This window comes from Prinia subflava, chromosome 14 (assembly GCF_021018805.1).
Source record: "Prinia subflava isolate CZ2003 ecotype Zambia chromosome 14, Cam_Psub_1.2, whole genome shotgun sequence".
NCBI classification, from domain to species: domain Eukaryota; kingdom Metazoa; phylum Chordata; class Aves; order Passeriformes; family Cisticolidae; genus Prinia; species Prinia subflava.
The window spans coordinates 13,942,998-13,963,808 of NC_086260.1; the positions used below are offsets into that span (position 1 = coordinate 13,942,998).

Consider the following 20,811-nt stretch of genomic DNA (forward strand, 5'->3'; position numbering starts at 1 on the left):
GGAAATATTTGTACAGGCACTGAAAATGTCAGACTCAACCAAGTGACCCTGAAACTGCGGATGGGTATCTCCAATTAATAAATTATTTTAAAAGCTTGGGGGGTGATAGAAGACACTGTACACTGAGAAAGGCAGGGTAAAAATGAAATAATTGCAATTACAATAAGTGGTATTGGCAGCAGGGCACTGCAGCAGTTGTTATTTGTATGTTGGTGTGCAACAAGGGGATTTGTGTGGGCAAAACTTCCAGAATCTCTCTGATTACAGCTCTGGTCCCACTGCCCAGCACAGGAAGGGAATTCCAGTGAAAATGGGGAGAGAAGAAAATATTTGTACAGACACTGAAAATTCCAGACTCAGCCAAGTGACCCCGAGACTGAGGATGGGCATCTCTAACTAATACATCATTTTAAAAGCTTGGGGGGTGATAGAAGACACTGCTCATTGAGAAAGGCAGGGTAAAAATAAAATAATTGCTATTACTGAGGATGGGTATCTCCAATTAATACATCATTTTAAAAGCTTGGGGTGTGATAGAAGACACTGCACATTGAGAAAAGCAGGGTAAAAATGAAATAATTGCTATTACAGTAAGTGCTGATAGCAGCAGCACATTGCAGTAGTTGTTATTTGTATGTTGGTGTGCAACAAAGGGATTTGTGTGGCTCAGAAACTTCCAGAATCTCTCTGATTACAGCTCTGGTCCCACTGCCCAGCACAGGAAGGGAATTCCAGGGGAATTACCCCGGGTTTCGGCTCCTGTTTAGGAGATGGGGATTGTGCTGCCAGCTGCCTGCTCTGACCCATGTGTGAATGGACAAATCACTTTTCTTCCCTTTCCTGCCTCTCCCTCAACCCTCCTGAAGACAAAGTTTTCCATGTTCCCAAGGCAGGGGCATCAGAAGCTCAGTGGGGTAAAGAGTGGATGCTGGACCCTTTCAGTGAATTTAGATCAGCTGAATCCACAGTTAATAAGAATTTTCCCCCACTCCTCGAAAATCCAATGACAAAACAACTCCAGGACTGATGCCTCGTACAGCAGCACCTATTTGAGGAATTCAAGATTCAAAAGATTTCTTTAAATCCCTAGTTTCAGCTTAAATAAAACAGCCATAATTCTAGAGCACTCTAAATTGTATCTCCATATTTATTCCTATTTATTATGGATTTTTTTTAAACCCCCACAAGCCAGCACTGCACTCAGAGCACATTTATATTCCTGAGTGGGGAATCAGGGATACAGAACTGCCACACGTAATTCATGGAGTGTCTGGGAACTTCACAGTCTCTAAGCAACAACTTCTGAATGCAGGATGTTTTTCATGCTGTGAAAATTATGGTCAAAATCCCCTAAGAAGAGCCCACTTTGGGTGCCAAAAAAGGGCTGCTGTGGTTTAACCCCAGCTGGCAGCTCAGCCCCACATTTATTCCCACCCAGAGGGACGGGGAGGGCACTAGAAGGGTAAAAGTGAGAATTTTGGGGGTTGGGATAAGCAGAATTCAAGAGATAAAGCCAAAGCTGTGAGTGGAAACAGAAAAAACCAAACACAGGAGCTACAGGAGGGAAAATTAACTCTGCTCCAGCCCAAACCATCACATTCCCTTAATTGTGGGGGGTTTGAGGTACAAAGATTTTGAATTTATCTGTACATGTGGGCACAGAGAATCATGGAATCATTTACAAAGATTGTGAATTTATCTGTACATGTGGGCACAGAGAATCGTGGAATCATTTACAAAGATTGTGAATTTATCTGTACATGTGGGCACAGAGAATCATGGAATCATTTACAAAGATTGTGAATTTATCTGTACATGTGGGCACAGAGAATCATGGAATCATTTACAAAGATTGTGAATTTATCTGTACATGTGGGCACAGAGAATCGTGGAATCATTTACAAAGATTGTGAATTTATCTGTACATGTGGGCACAGAGAATCATGGAATCATTTACAAAGATTGTGAATTTATCTGTACATGTGGGCACAGAGAATCATGGAATCATTTACAAAGATTGTGAATTTATCTGTACATGTGGGCACAGAGAATCGTGGAATCATTTACAAAGATTTTGAATTTATCTGTACATGTGGGCACAGAGAATTGTGGAATCATTTACAAAGATTGTGAATTTATCTGTACGTGTGGGCACAGAGAATCGTGGAATCATTTACAAAGATTGTGAATTTATCTGTTCATGTAGGCACAGAGAATCGTGGAATCATTTAGGTTGGAAAAGCCCCCTCAGAGAATCTCCATTATCACTAATTCAAGGTCACCACCAAACCACGTCCCCAGGTGCCACACAGCTTTTAAATCCCTCCAGGATTTTTAAAAAAGGGAGGTTTTATATCCAGGTATTACATAGAAGGGTTTCTATAAATGCACAGATAGAAAATTAACAGGTTAAGGCAGTTACCTGTTCCACCTTTATGTCATACTCTCCATGGACCTTTTTCCCACGAAAAGCTTTGGCCCTGCAGGGAAAAAAAAGGAGAGAAAACTCAAGGATTTGTGTCTCTGTAATCAGTGTCTCTAGAAGATTTCCTGCGTTGTGTTGAAAACACACAAATGCACTAATTAAATCTACCTGCTGCACAGGTAGATTTAATTATCTAATTAAATCTATCTACACAATCCCCCCTCCTTGCCATCCCTGTATTCATCCCAGCCCACAGTATTTGGTAAGGAAAAGCACAATGTGGTTTCCAACACTGAAAGCATAAAACATTCTGAATTCCACATTTCACAGCTGTTAAATAATGGAAAAGGAGTCCCATTAAACAGGTCCAATCTTGTCTCAAAGTCAACAATGCCAGTGGAAATTCACTTCCACGTGAACAACTTCTCATTTCGTCTTTATCCCACGTGGTTCTTTCAGGAAAACTGGTTTATTTGGAACACTCTGCTTAGAAACTTGACATTGTTTTTAAAGTATCAGAGCACTGGAAACTGCTGTTTGCAGATATTTGAGTGTCTGGTTGGTTTCCCCATCAGTTTTCCTCTCTCTAGACCAACCTGATATGAAATAATTAATGTGAAGGAGCATTTATGAGCATTTATTATGCACCAGGATTGCTGTGATAAAACAGAAGTGGATTCACTGATCCAGGCCTCACAACCAGACATTCCTCTGGGAATCCATCCCTTGTATCCCTCAGGCTGAATGGATCTGCTTTGGACTAAAAGAGAATTTCAACAAAAAAGATGAGTCTGTTGATAAAAAGGAATTATTCCAACACTCTGACGTGTTGAAGGAATATGGATCAGCCCCTCTGCATTTTCTGTGCTCAAGCCAAAGCTTAGAGTACATTCCCTGCTTTTTTTTTTCTTGTACAAGGAAAAATTTGCTGCACAATTCAAAACCTGAACACCACAGAACATCACCTCTAGTGTTAAACAAGAGCAGCTTTATCCATTTCTAACAAAATGCTATTTTATTACCTGAAACCTACCTCACCCATGAAAGCAATATCAATACATGTATTAATAATTTATTTCCACTGTGGTCCAGAATAGTGGAATGATGGAAATTTCTTAAAAATCAAATGAAAACACTGCCTTGGGCAGCATTTCATAAGGAATGAGGATATTTCTTAAGGATCTTACTTAAGGATATTTCTTGAGAACATGGATGATGGATGGTAGAAATGTTTATACTGAAACCACACACTAAAATATTGCCCAACCATAAATTCCATATAAACATGCAATTAGGAAGAAGAAAACGAGGAAGAAAGCATTATTATTACTATTATTATTTTAAAATTATTTTTATTAACTGTATTCTTGCAATAAATACACAGGAAAGATGAAGTCTGAAATCCATTGCTCTGTTCTAGGAGGTGCACACTCAGCTCAGTGTAACCAAATATTTCTGCCAATACTAGAAGTAAAAGTTAAATATAAACCTGATTTACAGAAATACCAATTATCACTTGATCATCTTTCCAAATTTGTTTTGGGATCCCATAAGGGGAATGTGAAGATCACCTCTTGAAAGCTTTGGAGATTCTGGACATGTTTTATGGGAAAGCCCAGGAGATTTGTGCCAGAGCAGGGAGGAAGGTCAGGAGGAGAGCACCCAGCTCACACCCACAGACGGCTTCAATCATCTCTGAAATACTGAGATTCACCACTGCAAAAAATACTTCAAACTCCAATTCTGGAATTTACCAGCACTGTTCTGTTGAATTCTGCTGGGAACAGGCTGAGCTCCTCTCTGATGCAGGAACAGGTGAGGTAAATGCATTATTGGACATCACACATCTAATTTAAACAGAGTTATCTTGGCTACATTGTCGTGAGGTTTTCTGATTGATCCGCTGCCTCTCGGACACTGGGAAATAAGTTTAAATACTCAGTTTCTACAAATTCAGATGGTAACTTGGCCATCCAGAGATTAAACCTCCCCCAAGAGCTGCCCTGACAAATATCAGCAACTGGTACAACTCTGAGAGAAGAAATGGGACTGGGAAGCCACAGAGAGCCCAGGACAGAGCCTTCTCCTCTTTACTGCAAGTCCTGTGCACGTGTGTCAGTGAGATAATCAAAATATCCATGAGCTGGTAATTAGTGAGATGCTATTACTCTAAAATCAGCCTTTCTACTTAAACATGAGGCAATCTCCAAGGAGCTAAACTCTGGCATGATTCACATTTCAACAAATGACTTCAGCTCTGAAAATAAACAGGAGTAGTAAGGACTGAAGTTAAGCAATGCGAGGCTTGAAAACAAACCTGACATTCAGTCATTTAAAGAGAATCAATTCCATGGCAGCTTTAGCCAACAACTTTTATAAAAATGTATAATATTGCATAATATTCTCCAAACATTGAGCCAGAGACTGCAAGAATTTACCTTGGTATCTGTAAAAAATAACTGCAAGTTTCATGCCTAGAGCAAAGTCTAAGAATTATTTAGCATGTGTTTGTTGTGAAACAGAACCCAGCTTTCACTTTATTTACTCTGCCTTGGAAATTCAGCCATGCCCTGCTTGAATTACTTCTCATTTTCAATAAAAGAAAGAGGCAGTCCTATCATGGTGCCATTCATTACATACTTAGGGTAATTTTTATTTATTTTTTTTTAACTGAGGGGGCTGAGGAATGAAATCGTTTGGTGTTAATGATTTACAGAATTCCACTCAATTGTGGCTGGAAATCCCTGTCAAGCCTCACTCCTCCTGGCAGTGGGATGCTGGAGCAGCTCTCAGGGCTCTGAGCAGGGTGAGGTGAGCTGCAGCAGGAGGGAAATCAAACAACAAACACGCCCCAAATCAGGGAACAGTTCTCTGCTGCTGTTGATGAATTTTTGCATTGCAGGTTAAGGAGAAAAGGACAGAAATCCTCCAGCTGAAATTCCAGCCCTGCCTTCCAAAGGCCACAGGAGAGCAGAGAGCCGTGGGAGGGACGCTGCCGTGGCCTCTGACGGTCCCAGTCTGCCCAAAATACCTGAAATATTGATGCACTTCTTGCTTCACAATTCATATTTAAAATAAAACCACCAGAGCTTGCAGTTGCCATAGAGGCAGCCTGACATGAACTCACTCCACTCCCTGAACTTTGGCAAGGACAGGGGAAGAAGCAGAGTCATTAAAGGTGTTTCAAATGTGTATAAAAATCTGATTTATTTCCCTATTCACACAGCATCCACCTACAGTTCCACAGTATCTCACTATGCCAGGAGACCAACCTGGTTTAATATGTATATATTAATAGGTTGATATTAATTATGTGTATAGTGATATTAATTATGTGTATAGTAATATTAATATAACCACTAATATTATTATTGCATACATGTTAATATTAATAACATGCATAACATAATAACATACACAACATAAAGCGATATATTAATATAGTCATCAATTTATTTAATACATAATTATTGTTACTTGACACTTTTAGTTATTATTAAATATTGAATATTAATCTTAAATGTTGATATTAGATATTAATTATTAAATATTAGGTGTGTCTATATGTTAATGTATTGATATTAATTTTTATGTGTGTGTGTGTGTACACATAAAATATATTTTTATAATATACACATAATTCCATGGACTTCAAAGGTGCCTCAGTGACTGACCAGAAAAAGCTGAAGAGGACCCAAGTCTTGTCTTCCAGTTAAAATTTCAAGCTGAGCCCAGTCTTCAAATGGGATTAGAAATAATTTGTTCTTTAGTTCAATTTAAAAAGTCTTTTTTAAATACAGGAAGACCATAAGATGCTGTGAACAAAAACCTGTGTAAGATGAGATGTGCACAGCATTTTCATTTTATGGAATTAAAGCACAACCCACTGAAACCAGGGGGGATTTCTCTGTCAGATCCCTGTGCCCTACAACATTTGCTGTGCTGCCCTCCCAACCAGCCAAGCTAAGGAAAATCATCATTTGCATGAGGTTGTCATGCTTAAATAGAGATTATCCAGAATGCTGTAAACACAGGGATTTAGAGTCTCTTTTATTTACTTGTTCCACATTTCTGAAAAAAAAAAAAAAAAAAAAAAAGAGAGACTGATATGAAACAAAAAATACTCTACTTAAAACCTGACTCTGGAGGCCCTTGATATTCCTGAATGTCACTCGGATTCTGCAAAGACCTGTCAGGGTTTGAACCACGTCCTTTTTGTGGTGCCCCCAGCCAGTTTTCCCCTCTCACACCAAGCAGCGATGTTTGCTGTCACCTCACACAGAAATTCCCCCAGCAGGAGCAGCCCACCACCCCAGAATAAACACCAGAACACCCCAGACTGTGACTTGGAGTGACTTTTGTGGGCCTGACATTGGTCTGAATTTAGGCTTCAGGCCCTGCTAGTGTCTGTGTGAAAGGCAAGTGAGCAACTTTCTCATGTTAGCCTGAGAAATCTAAAGGAGGAGTTCAAACAAACCTTGGGAAGTGAGAAACCATCCACAGGTGGTGTTTTTCCAACATGTTTACTGGAAAAAAATGTTTACAAAAGGGTGTAGACGCTGAATAACCAATCATGTTCTTTGTACCGAACTACTCTATAAAAGTAGAATTTAGAAGAATAAAGTTTGCTCTCATTTTGCCATCATGGAGAGTCATGTTGTTATTTCTGTGCCATCCAAAAACCATAGCAACAGACTTTAGCTTCAGGAGAGTTCCTGGGTCTCCTTGGGCTGAGGAGCATCCCCAGCAGCAGGAGCTGTGACCCTGCACAGCAGCTGTCCCTGGCCCTGGGGCTGCCCAGGGGCTTCCAGAACCTTCCATGGCTCTGCTGTGCTGCTCATCACTCTGAAATGACCCCAAGGACACGGGGACTGCCCTTCAAAGCCACCCACCCTGGCAGGGGACAGCTCACAGAAACCCCACTGAAATTGGATTTATTTCATACAGACATTTTTTCCCCCAGTGTGATGCACGACTGATGCACTTCCTCACTCCCAGCCCAGCATTCTGAAGGGGAAAATAAACTGCTCATTATTAAAAAAAAGTGCTTCTGCCAATATGTCTGAGGCCTCATGGTGGGTCTGTACCTGAAATCGCTGCACTGAATATTTCTGTACCAGAGTTGTCAATCAGAAGAGATGGAAAGAGAATTACTGGGAGCAAAGGCAAGAACTCCTGTGCTGGTGCACCTCAGCACAGTCCCCACAGCTGGCACTGCCCCTGGTGTGACAATCTGGAATTCTGGCAGGCTGCAGGAGCCCTTTATCCCTGAGCTTTGTCCCATTTTATAGAGGAACAGGAGGGCACAGCCCCCCCAGGGCTCAAACTGAGCAGCAGAACACTGCAGGAACCTTCTGCAGGGGTTCCCTTCCCTCACTGCTGCAGCCTGGAGCAAAGAACTTTGTTAAAAACTTGCTTAAACCCCAAACCTCCTGCATGCTCCCTCCTACCCTTCCCCAGAACAGCCAAACCCCTAAAACCCCACAGGAAACCCTTCTCAGTGGAGCATTTCCCTGCCCAAAGAGCTTCAGCTCTAAAAATGTGTTTATAAATGACCCACAGCCTAGCTAGAAATAAAGAACACAGTTTTATTAAGCAGCAATTATTCCATTTCCCTGCCTGGGCTGCACACAGCTCTTGCTACAAAGGTGGGGTTTTTTTCATGACAGCTTTATGTGGCACCTCCAGAGGCTTCCGTAACCTCCAACTCAATCCCTTTTTATTCTCCTCATTTATTGCCAGCCCTTTTTTAACAAATTCTCCCATCCCTTGGCATGTGTCTGATCCCCTCTACTCTGATCATTTAAACTGGACAGAGCCATTTTATTCCTCCCAGCCCAAGAAGCATCTCTGCTGCTTTAATCTGGGAGTTTGTCCCTCTTCTCTGTGCCTGAGCAGTGTTTGCACTGGAGACGTGATGCAGGAGAAAATGCCTCCTACTCCTGAGTGTCTCCATTAAACTGAAATTTTCTGGGTCTTTTCAGCAGCATGCTCAGCTGCAGACGCCTCATTTTCTGCCCCCTCAAGGTGAAACAAGCCCTCTTTCATGCCCAAACACCAGCCTGCCCTGCTGCTAATGTCTCCAAATCCCCCACCTCCCATTATGTAATATTTGCCATTAGCCCATTTCTTCTCTGCAAGATTTATGGTCACGCTGTAACTTCTGTGAGCTCCTTTTTTTTTTGCAGATTGGGTGACAAACGAGAGTATTTTTAAATGTTCATTCCCTCACCAGCAGAACTCCCAATATGTGATGTAACACATCCTAACCTTTTCCAGATCTGTTAGACTCATTAGGACGACTACTACACTTTCCCAGGGTTGGGGTCATAAAAATATTTTGTACTCATGAGATGAACAGAAAGTTCCAACTTTTCTACAGGAAAACGTGGCCAGCCAAATTACGAAATGTTTCTGTTCTGAATCCAGCTTTTATTGGTGCTCAAGCCTCAAACTGCATCTTCTGCACCAGCTGCCCTGAATCCCTTATCTCCTCTAGCAAATGTGACAATAATCCAAGCTAAAGTAACAAGTTTTGGCATTTCCCTACCAACTAAGGAGCCCACTCTTTCCATTTCATCTGCTGATAACCAAGATAAAGGAGTACAGACAGTATTGAGCAACAGGAAGGCACATCATCCTGAATAAGTGGAAAAATGTGAATAGTTTGTGACAGATAAAACCCAAACCGGCTAGAAAGATGATCAAAAGGTATATTTGTTTTTTCTTATCGAGGTAAAGAAAATGAAGGGAATCTCAGGAGTTCACAGTGCCAGGAGGGCATTTCTGGCAACACCTGAAAAGCCACATAAACCTGCACGGGGTGAAAGGGCCTCTGAGACTGAATCCAATCCATTTTTTCATCAGAAATGCATCTGCCTTTTAATTTTTCTATGTATACCAAGTTCTCTAAGGTGTTGCAGATGTTTTTTAGGAAGATGTGTGACTCTGTGAGGTGAATGTGAGTAATTTATGCCTGGAGACACTACAGTCTCACTTCATGTATAACATGTTGGACTATGACATGGTTTGAATTTTCACCTTGGAGGATCTTGAATTTAATACAGAAACTGTATCTCAAAAACCTCTCTGGGGTTCTGAATGAACCACTCAAAGGGAGGAAAGAAAGAGGGGCAAGATGCAAGTCCTGCACTCCCACTAACATCACATTACAGGAACACTTGAGGCCCCATTTGAACAAAAACCAATTATTTTACACCAAATAATCGGTGTAAAACAGCATTTAACGTTTCAGGGTTTTTTTCCATGCAGCTGAAACTTATGTTTTTATGTTCCTACCCAAGACAACCACGTTCTGCCCTGTTTTGGGGTTTTTTTGGGGTTTTTTTTGAGTGGGTCAATCAGAAAACCTCCTCTTGCTTTAGCACCTGCACAGCTGCAGGAAGGAAAGGAGTTCGTGGCTTTTGCTGCCCCCTCCTGTAGAAGGAAATGCAGATGGGATTGGCTGAAGGGTGATTTCCAATCACTGATGAACAAATCCATGATCAAAGTCCTGCATCTCCTGCCCAGGTGCCCCTCCTGGGCAGCAGTCACGGGGAGGAGGGGGTTGGAAATATTGGGAATATTTCAGTGCCTGCCTGTGCTCAGGGAGGGGGGATAGGCACCAAAGGCATGAACACAGCTTGGAAATGGCTTCAATCTGCCAGAAAAAGCACAATAACAGAGCAGTCAGGGCACTCTCAATGTGCTCCATGCAGCATTAGCAGCAGCTCACAAGGAAATTCATCACTGGCATCCAATGGATTAAATTGCTGCTAATTGCTGATGCTTTCTGTGATCCTCTGCTATTTACAGGTGAATTAATGAATATTTTCAAGGTGGGCTTTTTTTTCTCACACATACACAGAGTTTCCTTTGGTCTCATGAGAGTCTCTGACTCTAAATGTGGGTCTGAAAGCTGGGTGGTTCTTCCAGTGCAATTTCCCCTCCTCAAGGGAAGGAGAACTCCATGCACTGTGCTCAGCAGAAAACAAAAAGAATTTATCAGTTATTATGAAAGAATGAGCCTCAGAAACATCAATTTTCAGAGGAAGGTCCAGAATGCTGCCACAAAACTCAATTACTCTGAGATACTCAAGTTCTAATAGCCACGGGAATTACACTGTGCTGATAATTCTCTGTGCAAATGGATACCAAGAAAGTAGAAAATGTTATTTGCCAGCATCACCTCCTCACGGTTTTTAAGCTTCCCAAGTGTGTTAGAAACTAAACTCACCACCTTGTAGTTTAATATTACACCTTGAAATACAACCACATCATTTTGTCTGTACTTCAAATACCCATGCTTGGTTTATTGATTTCAATATTCTCTAAAAAGCCAAATAACCAGGAGCCTGTGTTTTGAGGTTTTTCAGCTCCTCACTACAGATTAGAACAGAATTTTCCAGTGCTGCTGGTTAGTGAAATGTTTTCCACAACAACAACCTGGCACCACAAGCAATGCTCCCTTACATCCCTTCCCCAGGTGAGCCTGACCTTGGGAATATGGACTTTAAAAATCCCTGCCCAGAAACAGTCCATAAAGCTCAAAGCCTGGAGAATGTGCTGGGATTTGTAACACAAAACAGAGGCCAGGGTGAGGAGGATGTGACAAGGGGAAGCCACCAGAGATGAGAAGGAACTTTGCTGACAGTGTTGTCTGACAGGCAAACACTTTATTGCTCATGGTGCATCCAATTAGGAGCTGAATTAAAACCAAAAATCTCTGCCAGAGAGAGGCACACTCATTTGTTGGTGTAACTGTGCAATAAAATAATACAAACCCCCTCCATGGCTCACAGTGTTCTCCTCGTTTGGACAGCAGAATGAGCCAAGTTTTCAGTGCCTGATGACCACTGGGGCCAGACAAGCTCCACGCTCTCCCTCCCAGGAGTCTGGTGCAGGATTACTCCAGCCAAGGCCTGCATCACTCAGGTCACGTCCAGCTCTGCACTGAGGCACCTGGAGCACCCCAGCTCTGGGATTTGGGAATGCAGCAGTGTCCCAGAGCGTCCCCCAGTGCCCCCAGCCCTCCCAGCTGGGAGGAGCAGAGCTGTGCTGGACACAGGGTGGGATTCCAGCAAACCTGCCCTTCCCCTTCCCTCTTTTATTTCTTTTTTTTGCACAGCAAAGTGCTGTCAGGTGTGAGATTTACTGCTGAGACATGGCAGCGTAACAGGCATGGAGCAGCTGAGATGCAGACACGCATTCTCCTCTGACACACAGCCCCACGAAGCAGCAGTTGCAATAATCACAGAACTGAAGGATTCAGATCCATGGCATTAATCCCCCCCAGGCCTACAGGGGTGAGAACAGAACCTCTCTGTGCTCCTTTCTGCACACAACAGCAGAGCCTGTTCCAAAATCTCAGAGCTTTGGGTAGGGCTGATCTCTGCCTGCTCATTCCCTGGGGGAATTTCACACAGCCGGAGCCCAGGGTGCCCAGGAGAGGAACGGACACAGCTCAAGCTGTGGGATTCACCCATGGTCCCCCAGGAGATGGACTGGACCCAGCCCATCCTGTGGATCCACCCTGGGTTCCCAGGAAATAAACAGGACCCAGCTCATACTGTGGATTCACCCAAGGTGCCCAGGAGATGAACAGGACCCAGATCATCCTGTGGGATCCACGCGTGGTCCCCCAGGAGATGGACAGGACCCAGCTCATCCTGTGGGATTCTCCCAAGGTGCCCAGGAGTGGAATGGACCCAGCTCATCCTGTGGGATCTACCCGTGGTCCCCCAGGAAATAAACAGGACCCAGCTCATCCTGTGGGATTCACCCAGGGTGTCCAGGAGATGGATTGGACACAGCTCGTCCTGTGGGATCTACCTGTGGTGCCCCAGGAGATGGACTGAACCCAGCTCATCCTGTGGATCCACCCGTGGTCCCCCAGGAAATGGATTGGACCCAGCTCATGCTGTGGATCCACCCTGGGTGCTCAGGAGATGAACAGGACCCAGCTCATCCCATGGGATTCACCTGTGGTGCCCCAGGAGATCAACAGGACCCAGCTCATCCTGTGGGATCCACCTGTGGTGCCCAGGAGATGAACAGGACTCAGCTCATCCTGTGGGATCCACCTGTGGTGCCCAGGAGATGAACAGGACTCAGCTCATCCTGTGGGATTCACCCATGGTCCCCTGGGGCTGTGCTCACCTCCCTGCTGGTCCCCATCCCAAGGCTGCAGCCCCTGGCACTGCTTCCTCTGGAGAAGGGGATGGGAAAGCCTTTCCCATGGAGAAGCTGCCATTTGGCAGAGCCCCCCGGAGCAGCCCTGGTTACGCAAGAGCCCAATCTGCAGTTGGTTACTGGTAAATATTTTCACTTGTGGATTTACAACTCTGGGCAAGGACGGTCCCCCCGGAGAGTAAACAATAACAGCACTGGGAGGGAGAATGTGTTCCTGATTATCCCACAACGACCCTGCTGGGACACAGCTCAGGGAGTGTTGAAAAGCTCTTGGAGCTGCAGCCCAGGGTGTCCATCCTGCACGCTGGGCTGCTCCACTCAGCCTGCTCTGCTACTGCAGCCACACCACGGTTCTGTCACAGACTGCTTCCAGGCAGCTCTCCCACCAAAATCCCACACACTGGCACTCTGCCAGCTCTTCCCAAAGCCTTCTCTTCTTCATTTGTGACCAGGGAAGGAACTAGAGCAGGCAAAATGAGCAAGTAGTGCCTGAGCTCCTAACAGCACAGTCAGAAGGAAATTCAGCAGGATTTGCAGACACCACCATTAATTTTCCTAAAAGCGAGGCTGGGAATCTTTCTGACTGCTTTTGAAGCCAGGATTTTCTACTTTTTCTCCTCTTCTCTTTCACTTTAGAGGTTCTTTCTTACCCCCAGTGGTTTTCACGACTTTCTGAACCAACCCCTATTTCCCATAGCAACCAGAACACACCTGGTGAGCATTGCATTCATTACCTTCATTGCAGCCTGAATTATTCTCCATTCTCATTAATTCTCATTAATTACTTATCCTGTTCCATTGCCCAGCAGCTAATTTAAAACAACAACAAAATTGCACTGTTGAGTTACAGAGAGAACCTGAAGTATTATTATGTTTTGTTTTGAGGTTGTTTTTAAGATTTCTTATTAGTGGATCTCATTTTTTGGATGATCCAGCCACAACGTGCATTAACAGTGTGAAGCCAAGAAGGACAGATTCATTTATGAAGATTTGAGGGCAACCAAAGCCAATCTTAGCGACTTTTAGTAAAGGTTTTTGTGTTTATGGGCGTTTCTTCTAAATGCATTTTGCATTCTGTCAGCTCCACTGGGATTACCCAAGACAAACCCCCAGCATTTCTTGACATGGGTTTGTATCCCAGTTTCAGACCTCACCTCTTTCCCAGGAGAGGGAAGCAGAACAAGCCGAGATCCGTTCCTGCAGTGAGTTTTTTGGGAATGAGGAATCCCTGGAGTGAACTGAGCTCCTGCCCCTTGCCAGGCTGGAGGAGAGCAGGTCCTCACCCACATCCAGTCCAGCACTGCCATCTGCCGGGAGCTGCACCTCTGGAAAATCCCTGCCAAAAACGACAGAGCTGGGAGGCCTTTGGCCAATTTGTCAACCTAATTACTAATTAAAAAGTAATGGCGGTTTAATTTTACACCGGAATATTAATCGCCGTGCATAAAATCGGAGCAACCGAAGGTAATTTGAGCAGCAATTTCCATCTATTCACCACTGCTACCTATCGAGCTCCAATTCTGCCTCTGCAAGATTGCAGAGGGAAAGGAAGGAGCTGAGGTAATTTCTCAGCTGGACCTCAGACCAAAATTAAGCAAATGAACTTATCAGAATCCAGGCTGCACCGAGGCTTCCACAAAACACACGGGTACAGAGCTGGCACCGACCAAAATCCATCTCTGCCCTTTGCTTTTACATTTTACCTCAGTTTGAGACACTGAAAAATTCAAATGTGTGTGGAAAAAACCCATCCATGAATAATTATTGAATAAAATAATAATCATTAGATAAGATTCCCTGAAGTTTTCTTCCTTCCATCAGAGTAAATCTCACTTTATAAGCTGTGGGAGGTGGGGAGCCCCGTCCCCCGTTATTGAGGGGACACCTGGGCCTGCTCTGGCTGGGACACAGCTCCTGGAAAAACTCCACGTTGGACAGGGAAGGGCGGAGGGAAAGCAAAGGGGAGCCTCGTGCTCAGAAATGAACACAAGACAGGTCTGGATGCCAAAAACTGAGACGAAGGAAATGGGGAAACTCTCAGCACCAGCTGAGGATGATTTTTTTTGCATCACTCATCCAAAGGAAAGAACAGGAAACACAGTCACAGTCCAGTTTATCATGAGGTATCTACACAGGCATTAAAGAATTCAGCAAAATTACCCAGTTTTCATCATTTGTGAGAGACTAAATCTTTATTTTAAGCATCCTCCTCTTGGCAGCAGCCCTCAGTGGCAGCCAGGACAGCTGGGGACAGTGACACCTCGATGGCTGCACCCCTGTTCCTCTCCACCTTCCCTTCCTGACCTCCCCTCCAATTCCCCCCAGCAGACATTCCCTGTGGCAGAGAGTGTGTCTGGAGCACTTCAGACACGTTCCCATTCCCATTTCCACCCCAGGTGCTCAGAAGGGAGCAGGTCAAGGTGAGCAGCTCTGGCCGAAGCTGTGTTAGCTCCTTGGAGGGGCTGGCAGAATCCAGAGGAGCGTCCCTGCACCTTCAGACACAACTCCCAGCTGGAAAAATGTTGGAGTCCAGGATATTCCTCTGGCTGCCCTGGAGGATTTGAAGACTGTACAGGGGGGTCTGGGATCTGTCCAGGGGGGTCTGGGATCTGAACAGGGGGGTCTGGGATCTGTCCAGGGGGCTCAGTTAGACCCACACAGGTCCCAGGAGGACACTGACTCTGATTCCTGTCCATGGGAGTGAACACTCACGCGCAGGAAGAATCACAAATCCTAAGAATTTAAAATAAGCAGTGGATGGTTTATTATAGAATATAAATATAGAAATTAAGATTCCTAGTATATGGGGCTGAAGAGACAGGATGGAGGAACTGGGGAGTGGCCCCTGTCCTCCTTGTTCTTGCTCTCGTCCCCCATCTTGTGCTGAGTTGGGTTTTAGAGATTGGCTTAGAGTAGGACTGACATGTTAGCATAGGTAGCAGGTATTGGTACAATTTTGTAAATAAAAAGTTCATTGTGGACAGTGGTTGTGTCAGGGGTACTGTACATAAGGTGTGGGGCTCTCTGACCCGCCCAGTCCCCCGCGTGTCCTGCTCTGCTGGGGACGCCCTGCAAAGCTGGACAAGAACTGAGAGATAATTAAGAATAAACAGCCTTGATAACACGAACTGCTGGGCTCAGCTTGTCGTCTCTGCCTCTGGTGTGAAACACCCAGGGCAAAGAGAAGACTGAAAACCTGATTACCTCTGGGAACAGCAACCCAGGGGAAACTCCCAGGGAACAGCAACCCTGGGGGAACCCTGAGCACCTTGGGGAACAGCAACCCCAAGGAGAATCTCAGGAAAACAGCAGCCCTGAGAGAAAAACACCTCGGACACGCTTCCCCTGCACTAATTGGGCTGTTTGCTGCACTTTGCTGCTGCACAGGAAGGTGATTGGGAGGGTTTGCTATCGACCTTTCTCTCAGAGATGCCTTTGATGACACCTGAGTGGAGCCCCAGGAGTGCAGGGCAGTGAGGGAATGGGAATTATTGTGCTCAAATGAGCAACAGCCCGAGCCCAGGCAGCCCAGCAGGACTGGGAACACCGCTCTGCACCCCAAGGGCTGAGCAAGGAAAGGATTTATGAACCTTCCTAAATTACAGCTGTTTAAAAGCCATCTCCACAGGTCAAGGCTTGGAAATGTCATCCTTGCCATGCTTGTGCGAATCCCCACATTTTGAGCCTCTTTCCTGGATTGACAGCTCGAGGCAAGCAGGTTTTTAAGGGCTTAATTTCAACCCACAATGTTGTGATACTTGGATTAATCTGCATTTCCAATATGAGGCATCTCTGGGTTTAGGCTTTCCTGAGGGCTTCTTTTGGTACCATCCCCCAATAAAAAATATCACAACTTTCTGCCTCATCCCTGGATTCACAGCCTCTCACTCCTCTTCCCCACTTTCCCCTCACTTATTTAAGAGCTGAGAGCTTGAACCCTTCTCAGTCCCAATGTTTATCCAAGGTTTCCATTCCATTATCACACATATAATTTTCCCTCATTCTGTAGGCAAGCTACAGCCTCTCATTTTCATGCAAGACAATCTCAGATTATTTATCCTATTTGCCTTGGATGGAGTAGTCCTGGCAACCAGGTTTAAGCAGACTCCAAGGACTAGTGGTGTCTTGAGATGAAATTCCTCCCTCAAATGCTGCAATATGCTCCTTTCTGAGCACAGGCAGAAAAGCCATTAACCTGAACAGATGGGAGGTAGTCTGTGGGTAGGCAAAATCTGGTAGAGCAAAAACTTAGAATACAAAAAAGAAAATTAAAATAAAATTTAAAAAATATGACTCACAGGCCTGATAAGAATCACAAGATTGGCATCAGAGATCCCCGATTTTAAGAGGAAATGTGTATTTTAAAGAAAACAGATGGATGATTCTTTATTTTTGTTGTGAGCTTTTGACTCCCCTCAAAGGAAAGGAACCCTGATATATTTGAAAGGAGAACTGGGGTCATTATCTATTTACAAAGGCTTTAACCCTAATTAAAAAACAACAACAAAAAGAGAGCTAAATGGGCACAGTGGAACCTCCCCCAACAAACACTCCATGCTCTGCTGCTCAACCTCCCAGCAAAGGCCCAGAAAAAACACCCACAATGATGAGGATTTGGTTTTTTCAAACCTGCTAGTCCAAGGATTTATAAGTTTTCTGCACCAAGCTGAATTGGACTTTTCCTGGGCTTCTCATTCCCTATGAAATTCATCCCAGAGTGCACAGGGCACGTGGAAATCTGTGGAATTATCCATGGCAGGACAGTGACAGGAGACAAGGGCGCAGGAGGAGGAAGGAGTTTGGGAGGAAAGCACCACTAGAAGAAAACAGACTGAAAAGTGATTTTTCTTGCTGCCCTGAGAACATTTGTGCTGTCAGTGGAGCAGCAGGGAGGCAGGGACAGGTAAGGACAGCCTCAAACTTTAATTGGCAGCAGGGGTAGGTGACCTTAAAGAAGCACAGAAACGGATCCACAAAATCCACGCTGGTGCAATTTGTAATTCCCCATAAATAACACACTGCTACATCTTGTTAGTGATTCCTTTTAATTTTTTAAACAGATACATGTATATATAAAGAACCTTTATATATTTCTGTATCATTAGATCAATGTAAATATATTTATACACTGCATGTATCTAAACCCCTTTTATATTTATAAATTTCAGTTCAATAAAAAGCTATTTCCATAACCTAGTTCACTATGATAACCCAAATGTACCTTAGTCTGAAAAATACCAGGCTACAAAAGGACTGTGCTAATGTTTCTTTATTGAATTTTGAGCCTTTTATCTAACTAAAAATTCATAAATTAAAACTAGACAGGGCAGGAAAATCATTGCAAAAACACAGGTCATTTAACAGAACACACAAAAAAAGCCCTAAAATTGCAGTTTTAGATGCACAGGGGAACAAGAAAGTGCCTGCAGGAAAACTGACTCTTAGGTAAAACAATTTATTTCCCTCTACACAAATTCCTCTCTCAATTAAGAAAGAACAGCATTACTTCAAAAAAAAAAAAAAAAAAAAAAAAAAAAAAAAAAAAAAAAAAAGGATTTCTCGGCTGAAAAAAAAATCAGTAAAGGTTTTGATTAGGGAATACAGGAAACCAAAATGATTCTGTTCCTTTATCAACACATGGCTGAAGTTACCCTGGGCCTGAGAGACTCTCAGAACAGAAAATAAAGTTTACCCAGCATGAAGAGAGCTCTTTAAAATAGTCCATGAAATTCCCAATCATTTACACAACGGATATGTATTCCACAGTAAAAATATTCCTGATTGCTCAGGGTCATTTGGGCAGAATGATGAATGAAAATCTGAATGCAGGTGTTAATATGTGGACCCAAAAATGCTCTTAACAGACTTCCCTGTTGCTGACCTGGGCGCTAGAAATGGTAAATCTCAGTGGAATATTTATTATTAACACCTGAATTTGATAAAAATTGAATTTACAGCAGATGAGAATGGGGAATAGAGAAAGGATCCTACACGATAGCACTGGGGGAAACACAATTTTTGAAATAAAGTGAGAAAAGAGAACAGCATTTGGCTTCATTCTCATAACTTGTGTATTTGAAAGCCTCACATGTCCCTGTAGGTTTTCAGGGACTTTATTATTTCTGCGTGCTGGGGGTTGGCAGAGCTGCCAGCACTCTGGAGGGCATGGATGCTGCAGACAAAAAGGATCACCTCTGTTTTTCATTACTGCCATCACTCTGGGGAGTTTCACCTTCCTGGGATGGAAAATGAGGAATTACAGCAGAGGGGCCATTTCTCACTCCGTGCTCTCCCCAAATAAAATTTCCCCCATGGCTCCAGCACCAGGCTGCAGATGTGAGATCCCACAGCTGCAGGAATTGTGTCCCTCCCACTAAAAATGGGATTCCCTGATTCCCTCCTTCCCTGCCCAAATTTCCCACCCTCTTCCAGTGGGGTCCCTGTCCCAAGGAGCCCACAGCCCTAAAAGCAGAACAGGCTGGAGCTGTTTATTCCTATTTATTCCTGCTCCAGCCCCTGGTGCTGCTCTCAGCTCCCTCTCCCAGAGTTTATATTTATAAACTTTATATTGTGAAGTTTATATTGTTCACCTTGTGTGGGACGAGGCAGGGGCTCAGAGCCCCCCTCACCACAAAGCAAAATGCCACCAAAATGCATTCCCTACAAATCCCAAGCCTCCTTCAGATCCCAGTGGCTTTCAAAGCAGAATATTAGATGAGGATTTAGCTGTTATTTACCACTCTTTTATAATGCCAGCATCACCTTCCAAAATGCCATCACCCTTTGCCTCAACCTGGAATCTAAAATCACGATTATTTCATGCACAAATGTCTTTATTGTGCTAGAAAATATAAAGCAAGCCCTCAAATCTGCTTGATGGGAGAATTATCAGCCCCAAACCCTCCTCTGGCCTATGGAATTCACACAGCAAGACATTCCTAAGGGGGTAAAGTCTTGCCTAATTCCAGTTGTGAGGGTCTCCTTGCTTCTGGAAAAGTCCTTTTGCACATGATTTAGCCAGAGCTAAATTTGCTTTGAGATCAGCAAAACGTCAGCACAGGTGGCACTGTAGAAAAGCACGCAGAGAAAAGAAAAAACCCAAAAGGAAATACAGAAATACAGAGCAAAGTGTGGCTTGACAAAGCTCATTGTGCTGAGAGGGGAGCTCAAAGGGCCGGGGACAAAAGGAGTGGAGCCAATGGAATGTGAGCAGGAGGGACTGCAGGGAAGGGCTGGTGACTCCTCTCCTCTCCTCTCCTCTCCTCTCCTCTCCTCTCCTCTCCTCTCCTCTCCTCTCCTCTCCTCTCCTCTCCTCTCCTCTCCTCTCCTCTCCTCTCCTCTCCTCTCCTCTCCTCTCCTCTCCTCTCCTCTCCTCTCCTCTCCTCTCCTCTCCTCTCCTCTCCTCTCCTCGAATCTCCTCGAATCTCCTCTCCTCTCCTCTCCTCTCCTCTCCTCTCCTCTCCTCTCCTCTCCTCTCCTCTCCTCTCCTCTCCTCTCCTCTCCTCTCCTCTCCTCTCCTCTCCTCTCCTCTCCTCTCCTCTCCTCTCCTCTCCTCTCCTCTCCTCTCCTCTCCTCTCCTCTCCTCGAATCTCCTCGAATCTCCTCTCCTCTCCCTTTTAAACACAAACTGTCCAATTAAGAGATGACACCTGAATTATTTTTACTTTTAACCCAATAACAACCACCCCTGGCTGCAATGAGGACTTTTCTCCCCAGTTACCAAACACCACCCAGAGCCGTGGAGGAGAAGGTGAAAAAGCAGGACTGGCCTCTGCCCTGAAACCTCCACCTTGCTTTATAGAGATATTCCTGTATTCTAAACCCTGAAACTCTGAGTTTTGCACCCTGTGCTGTCACACACTTCTATCCAAACCCCACACCCACAATCCCAGAGCTGTCACTCAATTTTGGAGCCTTCTCCACGGCCTCAGGTCAATGCAGGGTTTGCCTGGGGGTCAGTGCCTGGCAGCACAGAAATTCTGGAATTCCCAGTGCCCGGGGCTATTTCACGTCTTGCTGATGCATTTTAATCAGTAAATTTGTTCCATCTTAAGAGAGAACAACTGGTTTTCTTCCCCTGAGGACAGGAATGGATCCAAGTGAGTTTCACACCAATTTCCTTGGGTTTACAGCCACATAGTCCTATTAAAGCTGAAATATCACAATGGAATTACCAGGTTAAAAAAAAAACCAAC

General features: G+C 44.3%; 1 protein-coding gene across 1 annotated transcript in view; it reads right to left on the minus strand.

Moving 5' to 3' along the window:
• Nucleotides 1–20,811, minus strand: part of SYN2 (synapsin II) — a 154,514-nt gene that overhangs the window by 100,160 nt on the left and 33,543 nt on the right. The window contains exon 2 of the mRNA XM_063411946.1: nt 2,423–2,480. Coding sequence (XP_063268016.1) covers nt 2,423–2,480 — 58 coding nt within the window. The remainder of the gene's footprint in view (nt 1–2,422; nt 2,481–20,811) is intronic.